The sequence below is a fragment of the Hyperolius riggenbachi genome, chromosome 3, assembly GCF_040937935.1.
Source record: "Hyperolius riggenbachi isolate aHypRig1 chromosome 3, aHypRig1.pri, whole genome shotgun sequence".
NCBI classification, from domain to species: Eukaryota; Metazoa; Chordata; class Amphibia; order Anura; family Hyperoliidae; genus Hyperolius; species Hyperolius riggenbachi.
This window is the reverse complement of record NC_090648.1, coordinates 249,093,124-249,112,447: the sequence shown is the minus strand read 5'-3', so window position 1 is coordinate 249,112,447 and position 19,324 is coordinate 249,093,124. Positions and strand designations below refer to the sequence as shown.

Here is a 19,324-nt window from a genome sequence, read left to right as displayed (position 1 = left end):
ATATTCCAAGAGATTAGCTTTAGGGAGGTTTCCATGTCTGAGCATGGCGAATTTTAGCGTAATTGGATCTAAGGGTAGCTATGGAGTTGGGCGGGTTGAGAGCCCTGTGACATGTATAATAGAGGAGTCTTGCCCAGTGCATTAGTAATAGTACATTCAGTAGAGTTAAAAGTGGTTTTCTTGTGGCTGAAACGAAGAAAATAAACAAAAATCCCTGCTGCAGTAGCATAAACATTAACACAGAACACTTAACGCAGCGTGTATCCCAACTTTAGTAACTAGGCCTGAGTCACCTATAAGACAGTTTTGTCAGTGTAGAGCGGTCCCTACTTGGGGGGCGGCGGTACCAGAGGGAAAAAGGTGGGTCCGCTGCCCAGCTACACCCTGATATTGGGAGGAAACATCTTTAACCGCTATGGTCAGAAGAATCATAACACCGTTACTGTATATATGTAGTGTCAAATAGGCATTTATGCTATTTACGGAATATGTATGGCACCCGCTATTAGCCCCTTCCGAGGTGGTATGTGGGAGGCATCGGGCCATAGGAGCAGGAAAGCCCGCTATCCTCACCCTCAGCACTGCTGGGATACAATTCGGGTTCTGGGAAATTGTAGGCTAAGTGGTTTTAGGTGCTTGTAATTGTTTTCCAGAGGTGGGTTTCAGACGTATATCACCCTTATGGAGGAGACACAGGGCTAGCAAGGGCATTTGGGTATAGAGATATCAGTGTATGAACCCACCAGAGGAAGGTGTATGCACCGCATACAACTTCTAGTTGGCTTTCACTATGAAAGATAAATTGTTCTAGAAGGGAGAGTATGTGGGCCCCTCTGTTCATGGTTTGGGCTCGCTAACACATGTATCAGTGAGAGTTAATTAGGCAGGGCTTAAACAAGTATAGTGCCGTAGAGAGTTAACTATGTTAGCCATCACCAACCTGCCCCATTGGAGGGGAGTTGCACCTTGTCATACCTTGAGTGTTGCTTGCATAGTTATGAGGAGTTGAGTCTCGTAAAAGATTCAATGCATAGCTAGGTAAAGGCTTTTGTGCAGGTAAGTATTGCAGCACTAACTTCTAACACAGACTGTGTGGCATATATGTGATGGGATTCTTCTACACATCAAATATGTAGGTGAGAGTCACAGAAAGTTAGCTAACAGTGCCCTCTGGTGGCTAATTTCAGCAATTGGATGTCCCCTCTTCTAGAGGCAGATTTTAGTCGGATTCCCAGCACCTCTCTTATATACCCCCCGTTGTACATACCACACAGCCAGTCCCACGTCCCCCCACTGGCGCGCCTTTATTGGGTGCCATACCATTTACTTGTATCCTGGTGTTGTTTTATAGCATATTGCTTATTTTAGCACAGGTGTACATTTCCAACCATTATATTTTGAACACACAACCAAACCAACTTAGTATAACTTTAAGCATGTCATGTATCACTTATAGTGACAGCAGAGAGATTTGTGCAGCATTACATCACTCCCCCCCCACCCTAAACCCACGCCAGGAGCCCAGCCCGGATCCCCCCCGCAAACACTGTAGGCCCGGCGGTGCTCGTCATTTTCCATTTTAGGTAAGTATGCGGCAGAGTATACAGGTTCACATCTGCCTCTTCGTCACCCAGTCAGTGCAGGCAGCTGGTTAGCATTTAAGGGTTCCACTTAGGTTCGGGCAGAGTTCTCATTCCACGTGAATCATTCCCTTTCTCCTCCCTCTCTAAGCCCACGGATCTGATGAATTAAGGTAACAAGCGACAGGGAGAGAAGCGGCCCATGAAAGGTGACAGTTCGTTTGTAAAGCCACAGAGTATATGCAGTACTGCGTCACCATTTTCCCAGGGCGCCCCGGAGCACAGAGAGAGTACACAGAGAGGGGGAGACCAGTAAGAGCCTGCAGCTCGCAGCGACCCGCATCCTGGGGGCGGGGTAACTCGTTCCCGGGCAAGTGAGAGCTGGTGAAGAAGGGCGGTACCTAGGGGACACCCAGTTGTATAGCCGAGGACCGCCATGTTATACAGCGTGGTAGAAAACAGGCCCGATGGTCATTTACATGCATATATACACATATATCCTCTAAACTGGCCCCCCAGAAATTCTTCTTTTGTAACTAATAAAGATTAGCCGTGGTTAGGAACATTAGGGTGGAGAAGCAGTACTATCGCAGCCCGGCATGGGCGGGAGGCGGGAAAGACGATGCAGCCACACAGTACTCAAATATAATAAGGGTACCTTAGGTTTTAGGCAGAGACTCGATCCATGTTAGAGCCTCTGCCGGAGTATCAAAAAAGAGGGCCTTGTCTCCATCTTGAACCCGGAGTCTAGCCGGGAATAGCATAGCATACGCAATTTGTTTCTCCCGCAGCTTGTTCTTAACTTGCTGGAAGGAGCTCCGCTGCTTCTGTGTTTCCACAGTATAATCTGGAAATATCATGAGCTTAGTATTTTGGAAATGTAACTCACCGGCTTTCCTGGAGGCAGATAGGATAGCGTCTCTGTCTTTAAAGTTCAGAATTTTAAGAATTACCGGTCTCGGGAGGGCCCCAGGGAGCTTCTTTCTGGTGGTCATCCGATGAGCGCGCTCAATCACAAAGAATGGGGAGAACGTGGATTCCGGTAGGAGCTGTTTGAGTAGGCTTTCAATAAAGGAGGCCATGTCTGCACCCTCTGCTCCCTCAGGTATCCCCAGAATGCGGAGGTTGTTCCTGCGGTTTCTGTTTTCCGCGTCTACCGCTCGGTTTTCAAGTTGGGATATTCGTTGCTGCATGCCTGGGATAGCCACTCGGTGAGCCTGGGCCGTGTTTTCCAGATCCGAGGTGCGTTGCTCTAGCTCTTTGGTCCGGTCTCTGATCTTGCCCACATCATTGCGTAGATAGCCTATATTCATTTCCATGCTATCGATTTTCTTAGTGAGCGCTGACTGGCATGTCTTGATGGCATCAAGTAGCTCTGCAGGGTTTGGCATGAGAGGCTCGTCTTCTTCATGATCCGCCATGCTGTCTCCGTCTTTTGCCTGCCTTCCTTTCGGCGGCGGCCGTTGTTGGGCCGAGGTGCCTGCAGGGTCTTCCGGGAGATCCTTATGTTCCTCCTTGTCCTTAGCCCTCGATCCTTTGGGAGGCATAGCAGAGTAAGGGTGAAATCTGTGTTGCGATCTTTGAGAGCGTTCAGGCCCCTCCGGCTCGCCCCAGCATGTGGCGGCAGTCCCCGGGTCCAGATCCGCTTCACTTCCGCTCTCCAGCGGCGGCTTGTACCCAGACTCCAGCTTGCAAGTACGAGTCTAGGAGGCAAGGCACAGTATTTTGGTTGGTCTGGAGGTGTGCATATATCGACAGTATACTATAGGGCAGAGGCTGGGCAGCGGAGCATCAGGAAAGACTTCTTCTCACTTCGCCATCTTGGCCACGCCCCCCGTACGCGTTGCAGGTTAACGTCCGAGATAGCATCCTGCACCAGCGGTAACGCGTGCAAAGATACGCGTGGCAGCCAGCCTACTCCGAGTCTCCAAAAACGAAACTAGCTGGCGGCGGGGGACCGGAGCAGCGGTGAATTACTTTGAGGGCATAGGATGGCTGCAGGGGGCTGGTAGAAGCCCAAGGTAAGTGAAACACATTTTTTTTTGGAGGGGGGGGGGGGGTGGTCAGGTTTCCTTTAACTGTGTCACAGTTCTTCCTGCTAAGAAGTTAAGCTTCTTTCAGGCAGGTAGGCGACTGTCAGCTGCTCTCCTGCACTGGCCAGATGCTCATTAGCACTCAGTACTGGCACTAGACAGGCACCCCTGCTCCTCCCATAGAGTCTATGCTCAGACGGGACATGTTGCGGTCTCCGCCACCAGGTAACACCACGTGTCAGCGTTTAACACGTGTGGTGTTACTACCGCTGCAATTCGACTGCAATTAAATTGCACTCAAATTATACTGGTGCATGTCATGTGGGACACTGAACTGCTCGGCACATGTGCAGTTCAGCCCCCTATCTGAAAGAGGCCTTAATATGAATAAGCAATAAAACCTGACATATGGTTCTATTATTGTGTCCCATTTAGGGTGAATTGTGTTCCTGTCCTTTAGTATAGGCTGAAGCCGCATAACTGGTACTGTTATTTCAATGATTTAACAACTAAGAAGAATATTTCAGGTGCTTCTGCTGGATTTTTGTTTACTCTTCATGTTGCTTTGTTTGATGCATTTCTTAAGTGTTTTGCTTTTTATTTCTAGGTAATTGGTCAATTAGTTGACATGTTTAGTAGTAGCAGTCTGCGGCTAGAAGGTGATAAAGGCCCCATCAGGCATTCCAATCTAGAGGAGAAGTTCCAAATCCTTCAAGAAACCCAATATTATCTGCTGACCCTGGCAACCTGTGTGAGAGATTCTCATTTCCAGACCTCAAGGTACACAACTACTGCCGCTCTTCACATAAGGGAGTCTGGCTCTATTGCAGCATCATATGTAAGCCCCTGCCCCCCTGTCCTCTCTCCTGATTTCAGTGCTGTCCCCGTTAAAATTTGCCACCTTTGGAAGCTTTCATTTGCGTTCCAGAGTGCTACAAAAGACAGGTGGCTATGGAGCCGGCCATCCTTCCCAAGCACTGGGGGAAGCGAGCAAGGCTGTGGAGTTGGTATAAAAATCATCTGACTCCTCATTTTGTGAAACCTCCGACTCCAACTCTGATTCCAGGTACCCTAAATAACTCCGACTCCTCGACTCCGACTCCTTAGTCTAATACTTACCAAGGCTGTGGATTTGAAGCAAAAATCATCCAACCACGATCCCTGACTCCTCAGTCTATGAAACCACCAACTCCTACTCCAGGTACCCAAAATTGCCCTGACTCCACAGGCCTGGAAGCAAGTTCTTCCTAAGTTCCTTGAAGGCATAGTCGACCAGTTGGTCGAATACATGCAATGGAGGTGAGAGCGTTGGAACAAGGGCACCATAAGAGGACAAGGAAGGCTCTCGAGGATCCAGAGCCTTCCCTCCATAGGTGAATATTTAACTTATTTTTCCCCTTCAGTTTTACATTAACACCTTGGGCCATATGCAATTCATTTTTTTCTCTTAGGAGATATTTTTTCCATCTTCAATTCAAAAAAACAAAAACTTTTAGCACTTTTCAATGGAAAAAGTACCAAAAAGTAGGTGAAAAAGTACTGTTGTAATGGTTTTGAGTATTTGTTTGCTTGCTGGTGGTTTAAAAAAAAACTATTTTATTTACAAGTTGTGAAAATATCACCTAGGAGAAAACTCAGGTGAAAAAGAGAATTGCATATGGCCCCTTTTACCTTTTATTACAAATAGGATGCTATTATTTTCTCATCTTAGATCTAGAAAGTAAGTGTAGCAATAAAGCAAGAAGTGCTTGCAGAACATTACTGGTTTACCCATGAGCAGTACACGGTACTGTGCATCATCTGCACAGGTTATGGAGCACACAATGGTATATCTTTTCAGCTCTTCTTAAAGGAAATGTCTACTTCCTCATCATTTTGCCATAAACATAGATCTGGGCTACACATCAAATGGTTTGAGGTGTTTCTCTTTTTCCTCTTGAAAATGAAAGCTTGCATTGAAATGCTTAGTTGGGAGACCCATCCAGAGGAAAGCAAACGGTGAGCTTTCTTCCAAACGTATATACAACTTCTGGTTTCAGGGGATTGTAGTATAGTGGTTTGTGGTGTTCACATGTGTAGAATGTGCTCTAGCTTATGTTACTTATATCTACATTATATGACCAAACACTTGAGGTAATTTCAAAGGGTGAAATAAAAGGGGTTTACTTACAAATATACATATGTACAAGTTAGGGCACATATAATGTGACTCACATAATTGATCTTTACCCTACCCACAATCACGCTCTTTCATCAGCTGAGCCCCTTTCTCTATTATCTTCCTATGTCCATATCGGTGTTCCAAGAGAGAGAGAGATTCCAAAAACTGTCTTATCTGGATATAACAGGTATAAAGACCCCTCCTCCATGGTATGCAACAATAGCCCTCGCCCTTAGCAGTTTGGTTGGAAGGAGCTAGGTGGGGGCTGTAGTTAGTTCTAGCTGTGGCCAGCCAATCATTGGACCAAACCAGACAAACGGGCTTCTGTAAGCTAGGAGTCCTCTGCTGAATACTCCATGGCCGCTCGTTAGAGGCGGGGCATTGATCTCAGGAAAACCCTTGTCATAGTAATGTCCATCCACAGTCAGAACAGCCATTAGTCACACCAGATTAACAAGTTAGGAGACATCCTCAAAACTGGTGGTAGAAACCATTTTGTGTCCATGTAGGCACACCCAAAATATCTTTATTTATATAGTTTATATTCGATAAGGAGTTTTAAAATCCAACAACATGTATTTTAATAGAACATGTTTGCTCCTTTTCCTCTTTTCAAACGGTTAACAGATCATGTTGGTCTGCTGGTCTGCTTGTGAATATAGCTTCACTGTCTGAACTGTTGCCAGGATTGCTGAAGGAGCAGGAATATGTCACAACACACAGGTTCAACACATATCACCTTCAGGAATTACTAAATCATCCTACAACCAGAGGTAAGTCATTTGGATCAAAACAATGTCAAAGAAATTTGATGTGAAAATAAACTGATGGATATAAAGAAAGTAATTGGCCAAATTAAAAAATTACAAGGATACAATATCATCAGCTGTCTTATGGGACACAGTAAAATATGTTACAGGTGTTTGGTACTATGAAAACAAAGAGAGAAGGGGGGGGGGGAAAGCAAAATGTTATAAATTAAAATGCCAATAGCTGAGCATAATCAAAAAAAAGTGTGTAGAGAATTTTAATAATAGTTACTCAAATCAAGGTTTGGAGATTGGAATCAATAGCTAATAAACAAGAAAAAGGCTATTCCCAGAGGCAGAGGAGGCAAGATGGAATGAATTTTTTCACACACAGGCCCATATGCAATTATTTTTTTCCTGAGTTTTCTCCTATGTGATATTTTAAACTAGCCAATAAAATGACTTTTAAACTACCAGCAAGCAAGAAAATACTCAAAATAGTTTTGACAGTACCTTTTCACCTACTTTTTGGTACTTTTTCCATTGCAAAGTGCTGAAAAGTTATTCTAAATCAAATATGAAAAATTATCTCCTAGGAGAAAACTTAGGTGATAAAGTAAATTGCATATGGGCCACAGAGAAGACAGGATAACTTGTCAGAAGGGAGGGGTTGAGGAGGAAGTTAGCAGAGACTGGCCAGAGCTGCAGATCCACCTTGCCAATTGGAGCCGTGCTTTGCATTCTGGGAGAATTAAATAAAAATGCTGTAGAATAAGAGACAATTCCATGTTTGGACACTTTATAAATGAAGCAATGCATATTAATGCAAGATGAGTTACTGTATTTTTTGTTTTTATAATATTAGGTGGTTCAGATGTACATCCAACAGCCTTAGAGGTAAGATGTGCAGTAGAACAACTGTTGTCACAGAGCGGACTTTTACATAAGAAGGAATTCAGCGTTGGAGGTATAACATCAAGGCAAAGTCTCTGTAGCTATGGCGACTATATTTCCTCTCCATTTGCAGATACTGGTACTGAGCTTCTTGATCACGTCTATTCCTCTCAGTTGTTAGAGATGGCAGTTCACAATTCTGCAATGTACATTGCAGGCTGGGTTGTGAGAAAAGCCTTTACTCAGCTGTCCTGCAACAAGTGTAGATGGGCACTTGTGACTGAGCAGCACCCACAGGATTATTTAACTGCCTATCATTTACTGCCAGTTAAGGACAGTGCAGCTCACTTTGTGCCCTCACATGGAACAATCAAGGCTGTGCAAACAGCAGAGAAGGAACTGTATCATATGCTGAAATGTAATTCTAAGACTAGCACATCAGCCCATATGTTGCAGCACCGTGTACTGCTTGCCCTGGGTTCAACAGATATATTTCATCTAAAAGAACATATACTGCATACAGAAATGGGCATTAACAATCATCACTTCCTGTTGGTGCGTTTGGTTACATCGGTGTATCATAAACTAAAGAAACCCTATATTGACAGAAAGGCACTGGAATATCAACACAGAAAACAGGTAAAACAAAGACTCTTAAGATCTCTTCAAATTCAACCGCACTCAGTGGAACACAGCCAGACAGTGTGAAGAAAAGTTTTATGCTGTTATTTATATATTTATCCACCCTGTTCTGAGACAAAGACAGCCTGTCGCCTTTTATCCATGTTTGGTGGAATTTAACATTTAGGCATAGATGGATGTGTACTCTTTGCGTTTCACAGACTCCTATGAAATGTGTGAGGGTTGTAACAGAAATGACTACGGTTATGCTGAATACCTGGGTTATAGTATAGCTCTGAAGACTGGTGCACCATTGCTATGTTTGCAGCAAAAGCTACTAGGGATAATCAATTTAAATCTGGGTGGGACATCATTAGTCCATTTTCAAGTTGCATATACTTGCATAAAAAAAAAAGTCATAATTCTGTATGAACTTGGAAAGATTTTCATCTCATTGATCATCCCTAGCAGTTACCAGTTTTGGAGATGGTACACCAACTCTTTGAAAGCTGCTTGTATGGTATAGTTTGTGATTGCAACTCATCGGTGATAGCAAACACATCATCTTTGATCAGACACAAGCTGAATTATTGTTGACTATTGACTATCATTTTTCCCCTTCTGTACGGTGTCTTTTTTTTTTTTTGTATCCAGTATATTGCAAAGTATTGTAACCCTTCTTAGCTGGCATACATTAACCCCTAAATAACCTAAGGAGAATCCTAAAAGTCAAAGTTAATCAACAGATTCTAGAAGCACTAGAATGCAATCATGCATCATAGTAAACTTAAATATTTGTGGTATTGTCTCTCCTTTCACAATCATGATAATCAATGTCTTCATTTGCTGCACTGAGACAGGTGCCTAAATAATGCTGTAATTGTCCTAATGCCTGCTGCTATGGCACTGCTCCCTAGGCAAACTGCCTTCAATACCAATCATGTATTCCCACCTACATTTATTTTTTCTGCCACTTGTAGGGTTGTAATACTAGCTTCAGACATTTCTGTACAAGCTCTTGTACATACAAATTTTAATGCAACTTACGCTTAAAATATTTTACCTAATGTATTTTATTACTGTACCTATTAAGTGAAAATGCTCATTTGCCATTTTATTAGTAAAAAATATTTATGAATGGTGCATTGAAATAATGTTCTGCTTTCCATTGTAATGGGTGAACAGTCATACTATCATGGGTTTCTTTACATCCACATTTACTTTTCTCTAGTGTCACCGTGGCCACATGAACTATGTAGGCATATTTTCATAGTTTATCTTACCATATACCGTTTGAAGAGATTCAATTATATGCTCTTTTACTGCCCCAAGCTAGCCACTTACACTACCCAGAAAACAGAACTGGAGTATGCAATTATCTATATGTAGGGTATATATATATATATATACACTCAATACTATGAAAAAGTATTTGTACCCTTCCTGATTTCTTATTATTTTAAGTGTTTGATGAACTGAAACATTGTTACAAATAAACGTATTAAATATTGGACAAAGATAAAGTGGGATGCGAAAGTTTGAGCAACCTTGTTAATAGTCTTGATTTTCCTGTGTAAGTTGTTGGTTGTTAGTATTAAAAAAAAGTCAGTTAAATATATCTTATAGGGAGACACACACACAGTGATATGAGAAGTGAAATGAAGTTTATTGGATTTACATAAAGTGCGCAATAATTGTTTAAATAAAATTAGGCAGGTGCATACATTTGGGCACTGTTTTATTGATTCCAAAACCTTTAGAACTAATTATTGGAACTCAAATTGGCTTGGTAAGCTCAGTGACCTCTGACCTACATATACAGGTGAATCCAATTATGAGAGAGTATTTAAGGGGGTCAATTGTAATTTTCCCTCCTTAATTTTCTCTGAAGAGAAGCAACATGGGGGTCTCAAAACAACTCACAAATGACCTGAAGACAAAGATTGTTCAGTCATGGTTTAGGGGAAGCATACAGAAAGCTATCTCAGAGATTTCAGCTGTCTGTTTCCACAATTAGGAACATATTGAGGAAATGGAAGACCACAGGCTCAGTTCAAGTTAAGGGTCGAAGTGGCAGACCAAGAAAAATCTAGGATAGACAATCTCGGAAGCCATCAATCCTGAATGAAATATAGATGTTTTGTAAAGAGGAATGGTCCAAAATACCTTCAACCAGAATCCAGACTCTCATTGGAACCTACAGGAAGTGTTTAGAGGCTGTAATTTCTGCAAAAGGAGAAACTACTAAACTTTGATTTCATTTCTTTTTTGTGGTGCCAAAATTTATGCACCTGCATAATTTTGTTTAACCATTTCAGCCGCCCGGATGTGATCCTCACGTCCAGGTGGCTGCTCTGATGCAGAGGCGTGCTTGGGCGGGCCCCCTTGTCCCCCAGTAGCCCTGGGATCAGTGAATGGGAACATGGTTCAGTTCACCGATCTAAGTTGCTTGCAGAAAAACCGACTGTTTCTTATGAGAGACCGCAGTTTTTCTATTAAAAAAAAATAAAATTCCCCTGTCCTTGTACTTTCAGTAAGCGAGAAGCACAAGGAGGAAAAAAAACTCAAGGTGGCCATCTTGTGGCCAAATAGTAAAACTACATCTACATACATTTTTCATGCCAATTTACACATATTATAACAGTACAAATTTACTGTTTATTTCCCAACACCCAAAAAATTACCCAAATAAAATTTAATGAAAAAAAAATTACAATAAAAAAAAAAAAATTCAGTTACCTAAGGGTCTGAACTTCTTAAATATGCATGTAAAGGGGGTATACTACATTTTAAAATTATAAGCTTGTAAATAGTGATGGACGCAAAACTGAAAAAATGCACCTTTATTTCCAAATAAAATATTGGCGCCATTGTGATAGGGACAAAATTTAAACGGTGTAATAACCGAGACAAATGGGCAAATAAAATACATAGGTTTTAATTATGGTAGCATGTATTATTTTAAAGCTATAATGGCCAAAAACTGAGAAATTTTTAAATTTTTCTTAATATTCCTGTTAAAAATGCATTTATAAAAAAAAAAATAATTCTTTGCAAAATGTACCACCCAAAGAAAGCCTAATTAGTGGCAGAAAAAAAAAAAAAGATATAGATCAATAAATTGTGATTAGTGATCGTTATTAGCAAATGGATGGGAGGTGAAAATTGCTCTGATGCATAAGGTGAAAAATCCCCACGGGCTGAAATGGTTAAACATTATTGCACACTTTCTGTAAATCCAATAAACTTCATTTCACTTCTTAACTGGTTCCCCGCCGCCGTACAGTATATCTACGCTCCTTTGGACTTCACTTCCCCGCCCGGAGCGTAGATAAACGCACCCCCCGCCGTTACCGCCGCTGTCCGCGCTCCCGCTCGCACTCCCGCGATCGTGTACGCCGCTGCCCGCTCGCCCGGAGATCAATGAACGGGAAAATACATTCCCGTTCCTTGATCTCTGCCCCCGCAATGATCTGCTGCTTTCGCTAAGCAGCGCGATCATTGTGAAGAAGAAAAAGAAATCCCAGCCTCTTTATACTTCCTCCAAGCTTCCGGAAGGAAGCTTGGAGGTCGCATTAAACAAAATGTTACTGCTGCCATCTTGTGGCCAAATAGTAAAACTACACCCAAACTATTTTTCACATACACATACATTACTTATACACAAATAATTAACTCATTACCTCCCACACTCCCCAAATTAATTTCTTTTGTAATTAAAAAAAAAATAAAAAATTTACAATTAAAAAAAATACATAAATAGTTACCTTAGGGACTGAACTTTTTAAATATTTATATCAGGAGGGTACAACACTGTTACTTTATAAACTATGGGCTTGTAATTAGGGATGGACGCAAAACTGAAAAAAATGCACCTTTATTTCCAAATAAAATATTGGCGCCAAACATTGTGATAGGGACATAATTTAAACGGTTTTATAACCGGGACAAAAGGGCACATAAATTTCATGGGTTTTAATTACAGTAGCATGCATTATTTAAAAACTATAATGGCCGGAAACTGAAAAATAATTAATTTTTTTCCCACATTTTTCCTATTTTCCCATTAAAACACATTTAGAATAAAATAATTCTTGGCATAATGTCCCACCTAAAGAAAGCCTAATTGGTGGCGGAAAAAACAAGATATAGTTCATTTCATTGTGATAAGTTATGATAAAGTTATAGACGAATAAAAGGACGGAGCGCTGAAAGGTGAAAATTGCTCTGGTGGTCAGGGGGTAAAACCCCTCAGTTGGGAAGTGGTTAAATACCACTGTGCGTGTCTCTTATATGATATATTTAACTGACTTTTATCGTAAAAACCAACAGATTATACAGGAAAATCATGACGATTAACAAGGTTGCCCAAATTTCACAACCCACTGCAACTCAAGTAAACCCAAAATGCAGTTTTCACATGACTATTGTGTTTAGTAAGGGGAAAGCTATCCAAACTTAAGGTGGGCATTAACGATACAATTCTTCACCTGATCGATTTACCAATTTGATAGTTTGTGCCCACTAACAGAAAGTTGCTATCCAATTTGATCAAATGAATGGAATTGATCTGAAATTTGTATTGATTTGACTGATATTACAATCAAATCAAAGAATAATTCATATGAAGAATTGTTTCATTAATGGCAACCTTTACATGGCCCTATATGAAACACTAAGTAAAATGTTTCATGAAGTAACTGTGGTTAATCATAATTTTTGAAATGCAGAGTTCAATTTCAATAGCCACATCCAGGGCCTGTGTTCATGATACAACCATAAGGGCCCTTTTCCACCAGCGCGTATGCGCTGGCTGAATCGCAAAAACGCAAGCCGCTAGCGATTTTACAATCGCTACGGTTTGCTTTTTAACATATGAATCGCGGTAGGTCATTTCCACTACCGCGATTCGTTTTTGCCGGGAACGCAAACGCGCGGCGGAGCGATATTTGCCGCGATTTTGCTATGCAGTGCATAGCAAAATCGCGGCCGCGAACGTCGGGGAATCGCCGGTAATTGCGATTCAGCAATCGCTAGCGTTCAGCGTGAATGCTAGCGACTGCAAGTGGAAAAGGGCCCTAAGGCAAAAATAGCATGCATAGAAGAGTTCCAAGGCAAAAACCACTGCTGACCAAAAAGCTCACTGTGCAATTGAAAAAGTACCACAAAGTAGATGAACAAATACTGCCAAAATCATTATTTTCTTGCTAACTAATAGCAAAATGCATTTTAGTAATAAAGTGTTAACATAATACCTAGGAGAAAAAGTTAATTGAATAGGAGCCTAAATGTTTAAAGTGTAATTAATATAAATACTGTATTTACTAAAAGATAATATCACCTGCTATGTGTCTGTAAGCCTGGCATCAGTCCACTAATGTGGTTGTAGGAGAGTTAGCAACATGCCAGTGAGTTGCTCTCTTTACATCTCCCATAATCACATGGATATCTCAGGAACCATCAGTGATGTGGGGCTGCAATTTATTTAGCACAGAGATAGTTCAGGACGTAGTACCCTACCCTCAAAATTTGGAGTGCATGGAAGCTAAAGGTAGCCATACACTGGTCGATTTGCCATCAGATTCGACCAACAGATAGGGACCTCTCTAATCGAATCTGATCAGAGAGGGATTGTATGGCTGCCTTTACTGCAAACAGATTGCGAACGGTTTCAGGCTGAAATCGGTTCACAATCTGTGGTGGTGCTGCAGCCGCTCCCCCCAAGCATACATTACTTGCTCCGCCGGCGCGACTGCCCCCGGTCACCGCTACTCTGTCTCCGCTCTGGTCTCCGGCATGCTTCACTTCTTCCTGCCCGGCAGGAAGTTTAACCACTTGCCGACCGCGCACTCATACCGCGCGTCGGCAAAGTGGCAGCTGCAGGACCAGCGACGCCGGTCTGCGTCGCCGGCTGCAAGCTAATTAATCAGGAAGCCTTCCTGTCAATTCACGGCGGGGGGCTCCGTGAATAGCCTGCGGGCAGCCGATCGCGGCTCGCAGGCTAAATGTAAACACCAGCGGAAATAATCCGCTTTGTTTACATCCCAAAAAAAGGGGGGGGGGGGGGCGATCTGGTCGCTCTGCCTGCACCCTGATCTGTGCTGGGGGCTGTAGAGCCCACCCAGCACAGATCAGCTAAACCGGCGCTGGTCCTTAAGGGGGGGGGGGTAAAGGGTGGGTCCTCAAGTGGTTAAACTGTAGAGCGCCCTCTACTGTTTAAACTTCCTGCCGGGCAGGAGGAAGTGAAGCATGCCGGACCCAGAGACCAGACCAGAGCGAGAAGGAGCAGAGGTGACCAGGGGCAGTCGCGCCGGCAGAGCAGGTAATGTATTGCCGCTCTATTGCTTTGGTCGTCGGGCACTCGAACGCCGCTAGCAACGCGCTCCCTACCCGCGGGCGATCGACGGTAATTTTCCACACAGAGCGATCGACGGGATCAGACTAAATAGATCAAAATTTAGCGGGAATGATGTGACAGCAGATTCGATCCCAGTGATCGAATCTGCTGTTGATCGGCGGGGAATCGGCCCAGTGTATGGCCAGCATAAGAGTGCTGAGATATCAAGCCTTTCAAATCAACATAATATAATACTGTTGATGTAGGAGGATCAGACACAGCATCGGAATGGAGGGCAGAGAAATAGCAGCACAGGATCTGACATAGCAGCCGAGTGGAGAGCAGTGAAATGGCAGCAAATAGTGTGAAAGGTAGTCTGTTTCATACTGTGGCAAAGATTTTCCACTATTTGCGATTCTCATTCAGGAAAAGATAATTGATTCCTGCACAAGAATTGCAAACACAATTGTGGCAAAATAGCAGCGATTTTGAAGTGTGGAACAGGTCCCTAAGCAATCTGGATAAACTTTAGGATCTATATATGGAACAAAGGTGCAGGTCTTCAACTAAGGGAATAAAGAGAAAACCCTCTAGCCCTGAGCACCAGTAGTAAACATGGTTCCTCCCTTGCTGCATGAGGCACTTTTTCTATGCCACACTGACAGGGTAGGAGGATTTATTTTTTTTCTTCTCCTCATAACACTCTCTTTTCCTTGTTTTTGTAAAGAAAAAAAATTCTCCTTACAGTTCCTTTTTTGAATAAACTAACAAATCCCTCATACTAAGTAGTGTAAAACTGGACAAGATTTTACAGTCAGTGGCCTGCTGTCCTGTACACAGTATCAGTGAAAGATTGAATTGTAAATCACTTTGTACAGCAAACACCATATTTTCACAAAGCTAATTAAGTGAGGAAATATTTTATTTACATTTATAGAACATAATTTTCACATTCTGAAAGATTAATATTTCCAAAACATAAAAGTAACAAATCATTCTTTTACATATTATACAGTAATCCATCAGCTAACAAGCCATTATCCGATGTTACGTAATAAGACTAGCAGGTGGAAGAAAGTGCACATACATAAAAAAAAGAACATGCTGCAATGAACTTCTTTCAAAACAATGTTCAACAGCAGCTCCAGAGAGGCTAAAGCAGGTGATCCTGACAATGCTGCATCTGTAATGAGTAAAGAAGGTACTGTCTTGTAGTGGTCACACAAACTACATAGATATCTGAGCTCCCAAGTGCTTTTACCTGATTGTGCAGCTATGTTTCCACCACTGCTAAAAGGGAAAAAAAAATGTGAAATGCATGCCACAGCTGTTTTACCTGTTCAGCTAAGTGGCTTGTACTTTCCCCAACAGTTCTGAAAACCTGTGTTATTTACATGCTGATTTCTGCTTTGGGTCCCTGTAACAAGGACCCAGATGTAAGTGATTTTTGAATGATTTTAGTGTTTGTTTTTAAACAATCTTTTTATTAAGTATAAGATAGATACGCTTAGATGAGTCTATTATTTTTCCATGCAAAACTTTGAACACTGCATTGAGAGCCCGAAATATTGCTGACACTTGTATGTGGAGAGGAGGCCAGCTGGGAAGATACCGGCTGTTGACCTTATTATGCTATGTTGCAGACCCTGTAATTAAGGTTTGTTACTATCTGGTAAGCGCATCCATTTTCTATGGTGTTCGTGGTGGTGGATGTATATGATTAGCGCTGAAGGTTTTATATACAAACAATACCAGTTGCCTGGCAGCCCTGCTGATCCATTTGGCCGCAGTAGAGTCACGCACCTGAAACAAGCATGCAGCTAATCTTGTCAGATCTGACAATGTCAGACACCTGATCTGCTGCATGCTTGTTCAGAGTCTATGGCTAAAAGTATAAGGCCCCATTCACCCTTACAAAATGCTTGCCCTATTGCTAGCATTTTGCTCTGGCGATTTTTGGCAATTAACGTGAAAAACAAATCGCCATTCACACTTGCCGATTTTTCGGGATTGTAATTAGCGCTTCTATAGCACTAAACGCGATCGCAGAGAAATCACCTGAAAATGGTGCAGGATACAAATTTGCATTTGGCAATTTGCAATAATCGCCAGCGATTAACGTAAATCGCCGAAGTGAGAACGGGCCCATAGGGTATTATGGCACTAGCGCTTTAAAAAGCAGTAACGCTTGAGCGGTTTTCCAAAATCGCCGGCAAAACGCTCAGATGTGAACGGGGCCTTAGAGGCAAAAGATCAGCAGGATAGCCAGGTAACGGGTTCACTTTAAAGAATAGAATTTCACATGGTTGCTGCATTGCCCTTTGCATTTTTTTAATCTGTCCACAACAAAATACACTCTTACATGGATGCAGAAGCAACAGACAGACCCTCTACTGGAGTGTTGGCTGTACCTTTCACAAGCCTATTACTAGTAACTATAAGAAATGAACTGCTATAGAGGGTTTTGTTAACTCCTTCCTTGTTTACTCCACTGTGCCTATAAAAAAAGTTATTTGTACTCAGATGAAGGTCAGGTAAAACTGTATCCTCCCTGGGGAGGGAGGATTCTCATTGGTCTGTTGCAATCCAATGGGGAGCTCCATGTTTCAGCCTGGGCTCCAATTTGTATACCGGTGCCTCTTACCTGCAGTGGACCCAGGCGGTGGATGCGAATGTGACTGTGGCAGGTGGACTGGTTGGGTGGCAGTCACATACCAGATGCACAGCAGTGTGTATGTAAACAAGGCAATGGACCACAGCGCAGCCTGTTCTGATACTGTGAATGCACCCAGCCTTTTAGAGATGTTGCTTGTGTATAGAAGTGATGGGATTTTTGGACCCAAATAAAAGCTACCTACCGGTAACACTGAATTGGCAAATTCAACAAAGGTTTTTCAAATTATGCTAATTGCCAGGCTGTCCTGCTTATTCTCAGACAAAGACATCAACTGCTGTAATTAAAGACCTACATGACTAGGCAATTGAGAATCTTTAAATGAAATAAATATGGCAGCCTCCATATCCCTTATCAATACAAGGTGCCTTTAAGACCCCTCCAGTTTTGAAATAGAGCAGCGAGTGTCCATTTCCAAGCAGCACCAATGGAAAAGTAACTATCTGAATGGCTGTAGTTGATAAAAAAATTTGAAGCCTTTGATAGAGCTCTTTGTAATCTTTCAAGACATAACAGGGTGTTAGTTACTCAATACTAACACTTATGTGCGCAAGGAGTTATGCAAAGTAGACAATGTGCAACCTATGTTACATACACAATGCATACATTGTAGAACAGGCATTACGCAAACATTCTGTGTTGTGTATGTAACGCTATGTGTACCTTATGCATTATTTACATTATGTAAGTCCCAGTAAAAACCATGTGTGCTCTTTTCCCACATGCAGTTTAATGATATTTAGTACCATTTATACCCCAGTATTCCTTGCCTCTATAATATAGTATAAGACAATGTAATTTTTATGTGGGGACAAGTCTCCTGCTGCTGCACTGGCCTGGGTGATTAAAAGAGCATATTGCTACTTTGTATAAACAAAGCTATTGCAGCTCAGAAGCAGAGTAGTAGTCAGAAATTACAGCATATAAATAAAGCAAAACAGTGTAAATTACATAACATAAAGGCCATCTGAAAACAGGCTTATAAACCAAGGATATAATCCAAAAACGTTATAAGAAATCCCTTAGATGTAGAAGATCTGCAGAAGATCTAGGTGATGCACTCCATGACATGGATCTGCAGAGTATCGATGTCTGGCACAGACAGCTGACACTTAGGACATATATGTACATTTAGTCCTAAGGCCTCCAGGTTTCCTGCTCCTGCAAATAAAAAACATTTAGCTGGTGGAAAGAGTGTAAATATAATAAAACCTTACATACAGTACTGTACTAATTTTACATTTTGTTTCTAAATTCCTGCCATTTAGCACACACTGGCATGACAGTCTATGCATTATTTGGCAGTATTTCTGATAGGAAACTCACTTTGCAGTCAGTGCTACCATATACATAATTCGGTACTTATCCGTTAGCCGGGCGCATCCGGCAGGTGGCGCTGTTGTAGCGAATTTCGATGCGCAGTTGTATCTAATTCCATTCATAGTTACTATGGTAACAGGTGGCCGCAGGTGGCGCTAATTACATTGTTGATACGCAACGTAAAGATACACAGTGTGTTAATGGCAACGAATATACATTGTATTTGAAGTGGCCGGAATTAAAATGAAGGCGGCGGCAATGTAACACATGAAACCGCCGCCTTCGTCTGTTCTTCTTCTTCTCCCCCTTTGCCCTCTCGCTTCTATACAACACTGCTAGCTGGGGGGGGGAGGGGGGGACACATGTGTCCCCCCACAGTCGTTCGTCGCAAGGAAACAAGCAGGCTTCCCTGCCGCGACGAACGACTCTGGGGGGACACGCATGTCCCCGCAGGCTGGCAGCATTGTATACAAGCGAGAGGGCAAAGGGGGAGAAGAAGAAGAACAGACGAAGGCGGCGGCTTCATGTGTTACATTGCCGCCGCCTTCATTTTAATTCCGGCCACTTCAAATACAATGTATATTCGTTGACATTAACACACTGTATCGTTACGTATCAACAATGAAATTAGCGCCACCTGCGGCGCTTCCATTCACACAGTACTACGTTCAGTAACTATGAATGGAATTAGATACAACAGCGCATCGAAATTCGCTACAACAGCGCCACCTGCTGGATGCGCCCGGCTAACGGATAAGTACCCATAATTCCATTAGTTCATCACTACAGTGTGCTTCTATAATGCTGTACTAAAAGGTTGCTGGAAACATAGCCAACACCAGCCAGCAATTCTTACAGCCCGACACCATTTTCTGCAGACAGAAGCTGTGGGAAAGACTTCCTCCCAATTGCCAGGCTGTAGTCTCACCCACGGCTGTGGAGTTGGAGTAGAAGA

At 42.4% G+C, this 19,324-nt stretch overlaps 2 protein-coding genes across 3 annotated transcripts in view; one reads left to right on the top strand and one right to left on the bottom strand.

The window, feature by feature from the left end:
- The first annotated feature begins 3,195 nt into the window (after positions 1–3,195).
- On the top strand, positions 3,196–15,449 carry LOC137562290 (uncharacterized). The gene is made up of 5 exons (XM_068273622.1): positions 3,196–3,300; positions 4,221–4,393; positions 6,402–6,547; positions 7,389–8,056; positions 15,391–15,449. Exons 1-5 carry the CDS (start codon positions 3,196–3,198, stop codon positions 15,391–15,393), a joined length of 1,095 nt encoding a protein of 364 aa, XP_068129723.1. The 3' UTR covers positions 15,394–15,449.
- OPTN (optineurin) overlaps positions 15,280–19,324 on the bottom strand; it is a 77,295-nt gene continuing 73,250 nt past the window's right edge. For both annotated transcript variants that reach the window (XM_068276134.1, XM_068276133.1), the window contains exon 14: positions 15,280–18,210. In XM_068276134.1, coding sequence (XP_068132235.1) covers positions 18,098–18,210 — 113 coding nt within the window. In that variant the 3' untranslated portion in view covers positions 15,280–18,097. The remainder of the gene's footprint in view (positions 18,211–19,324) is intronic.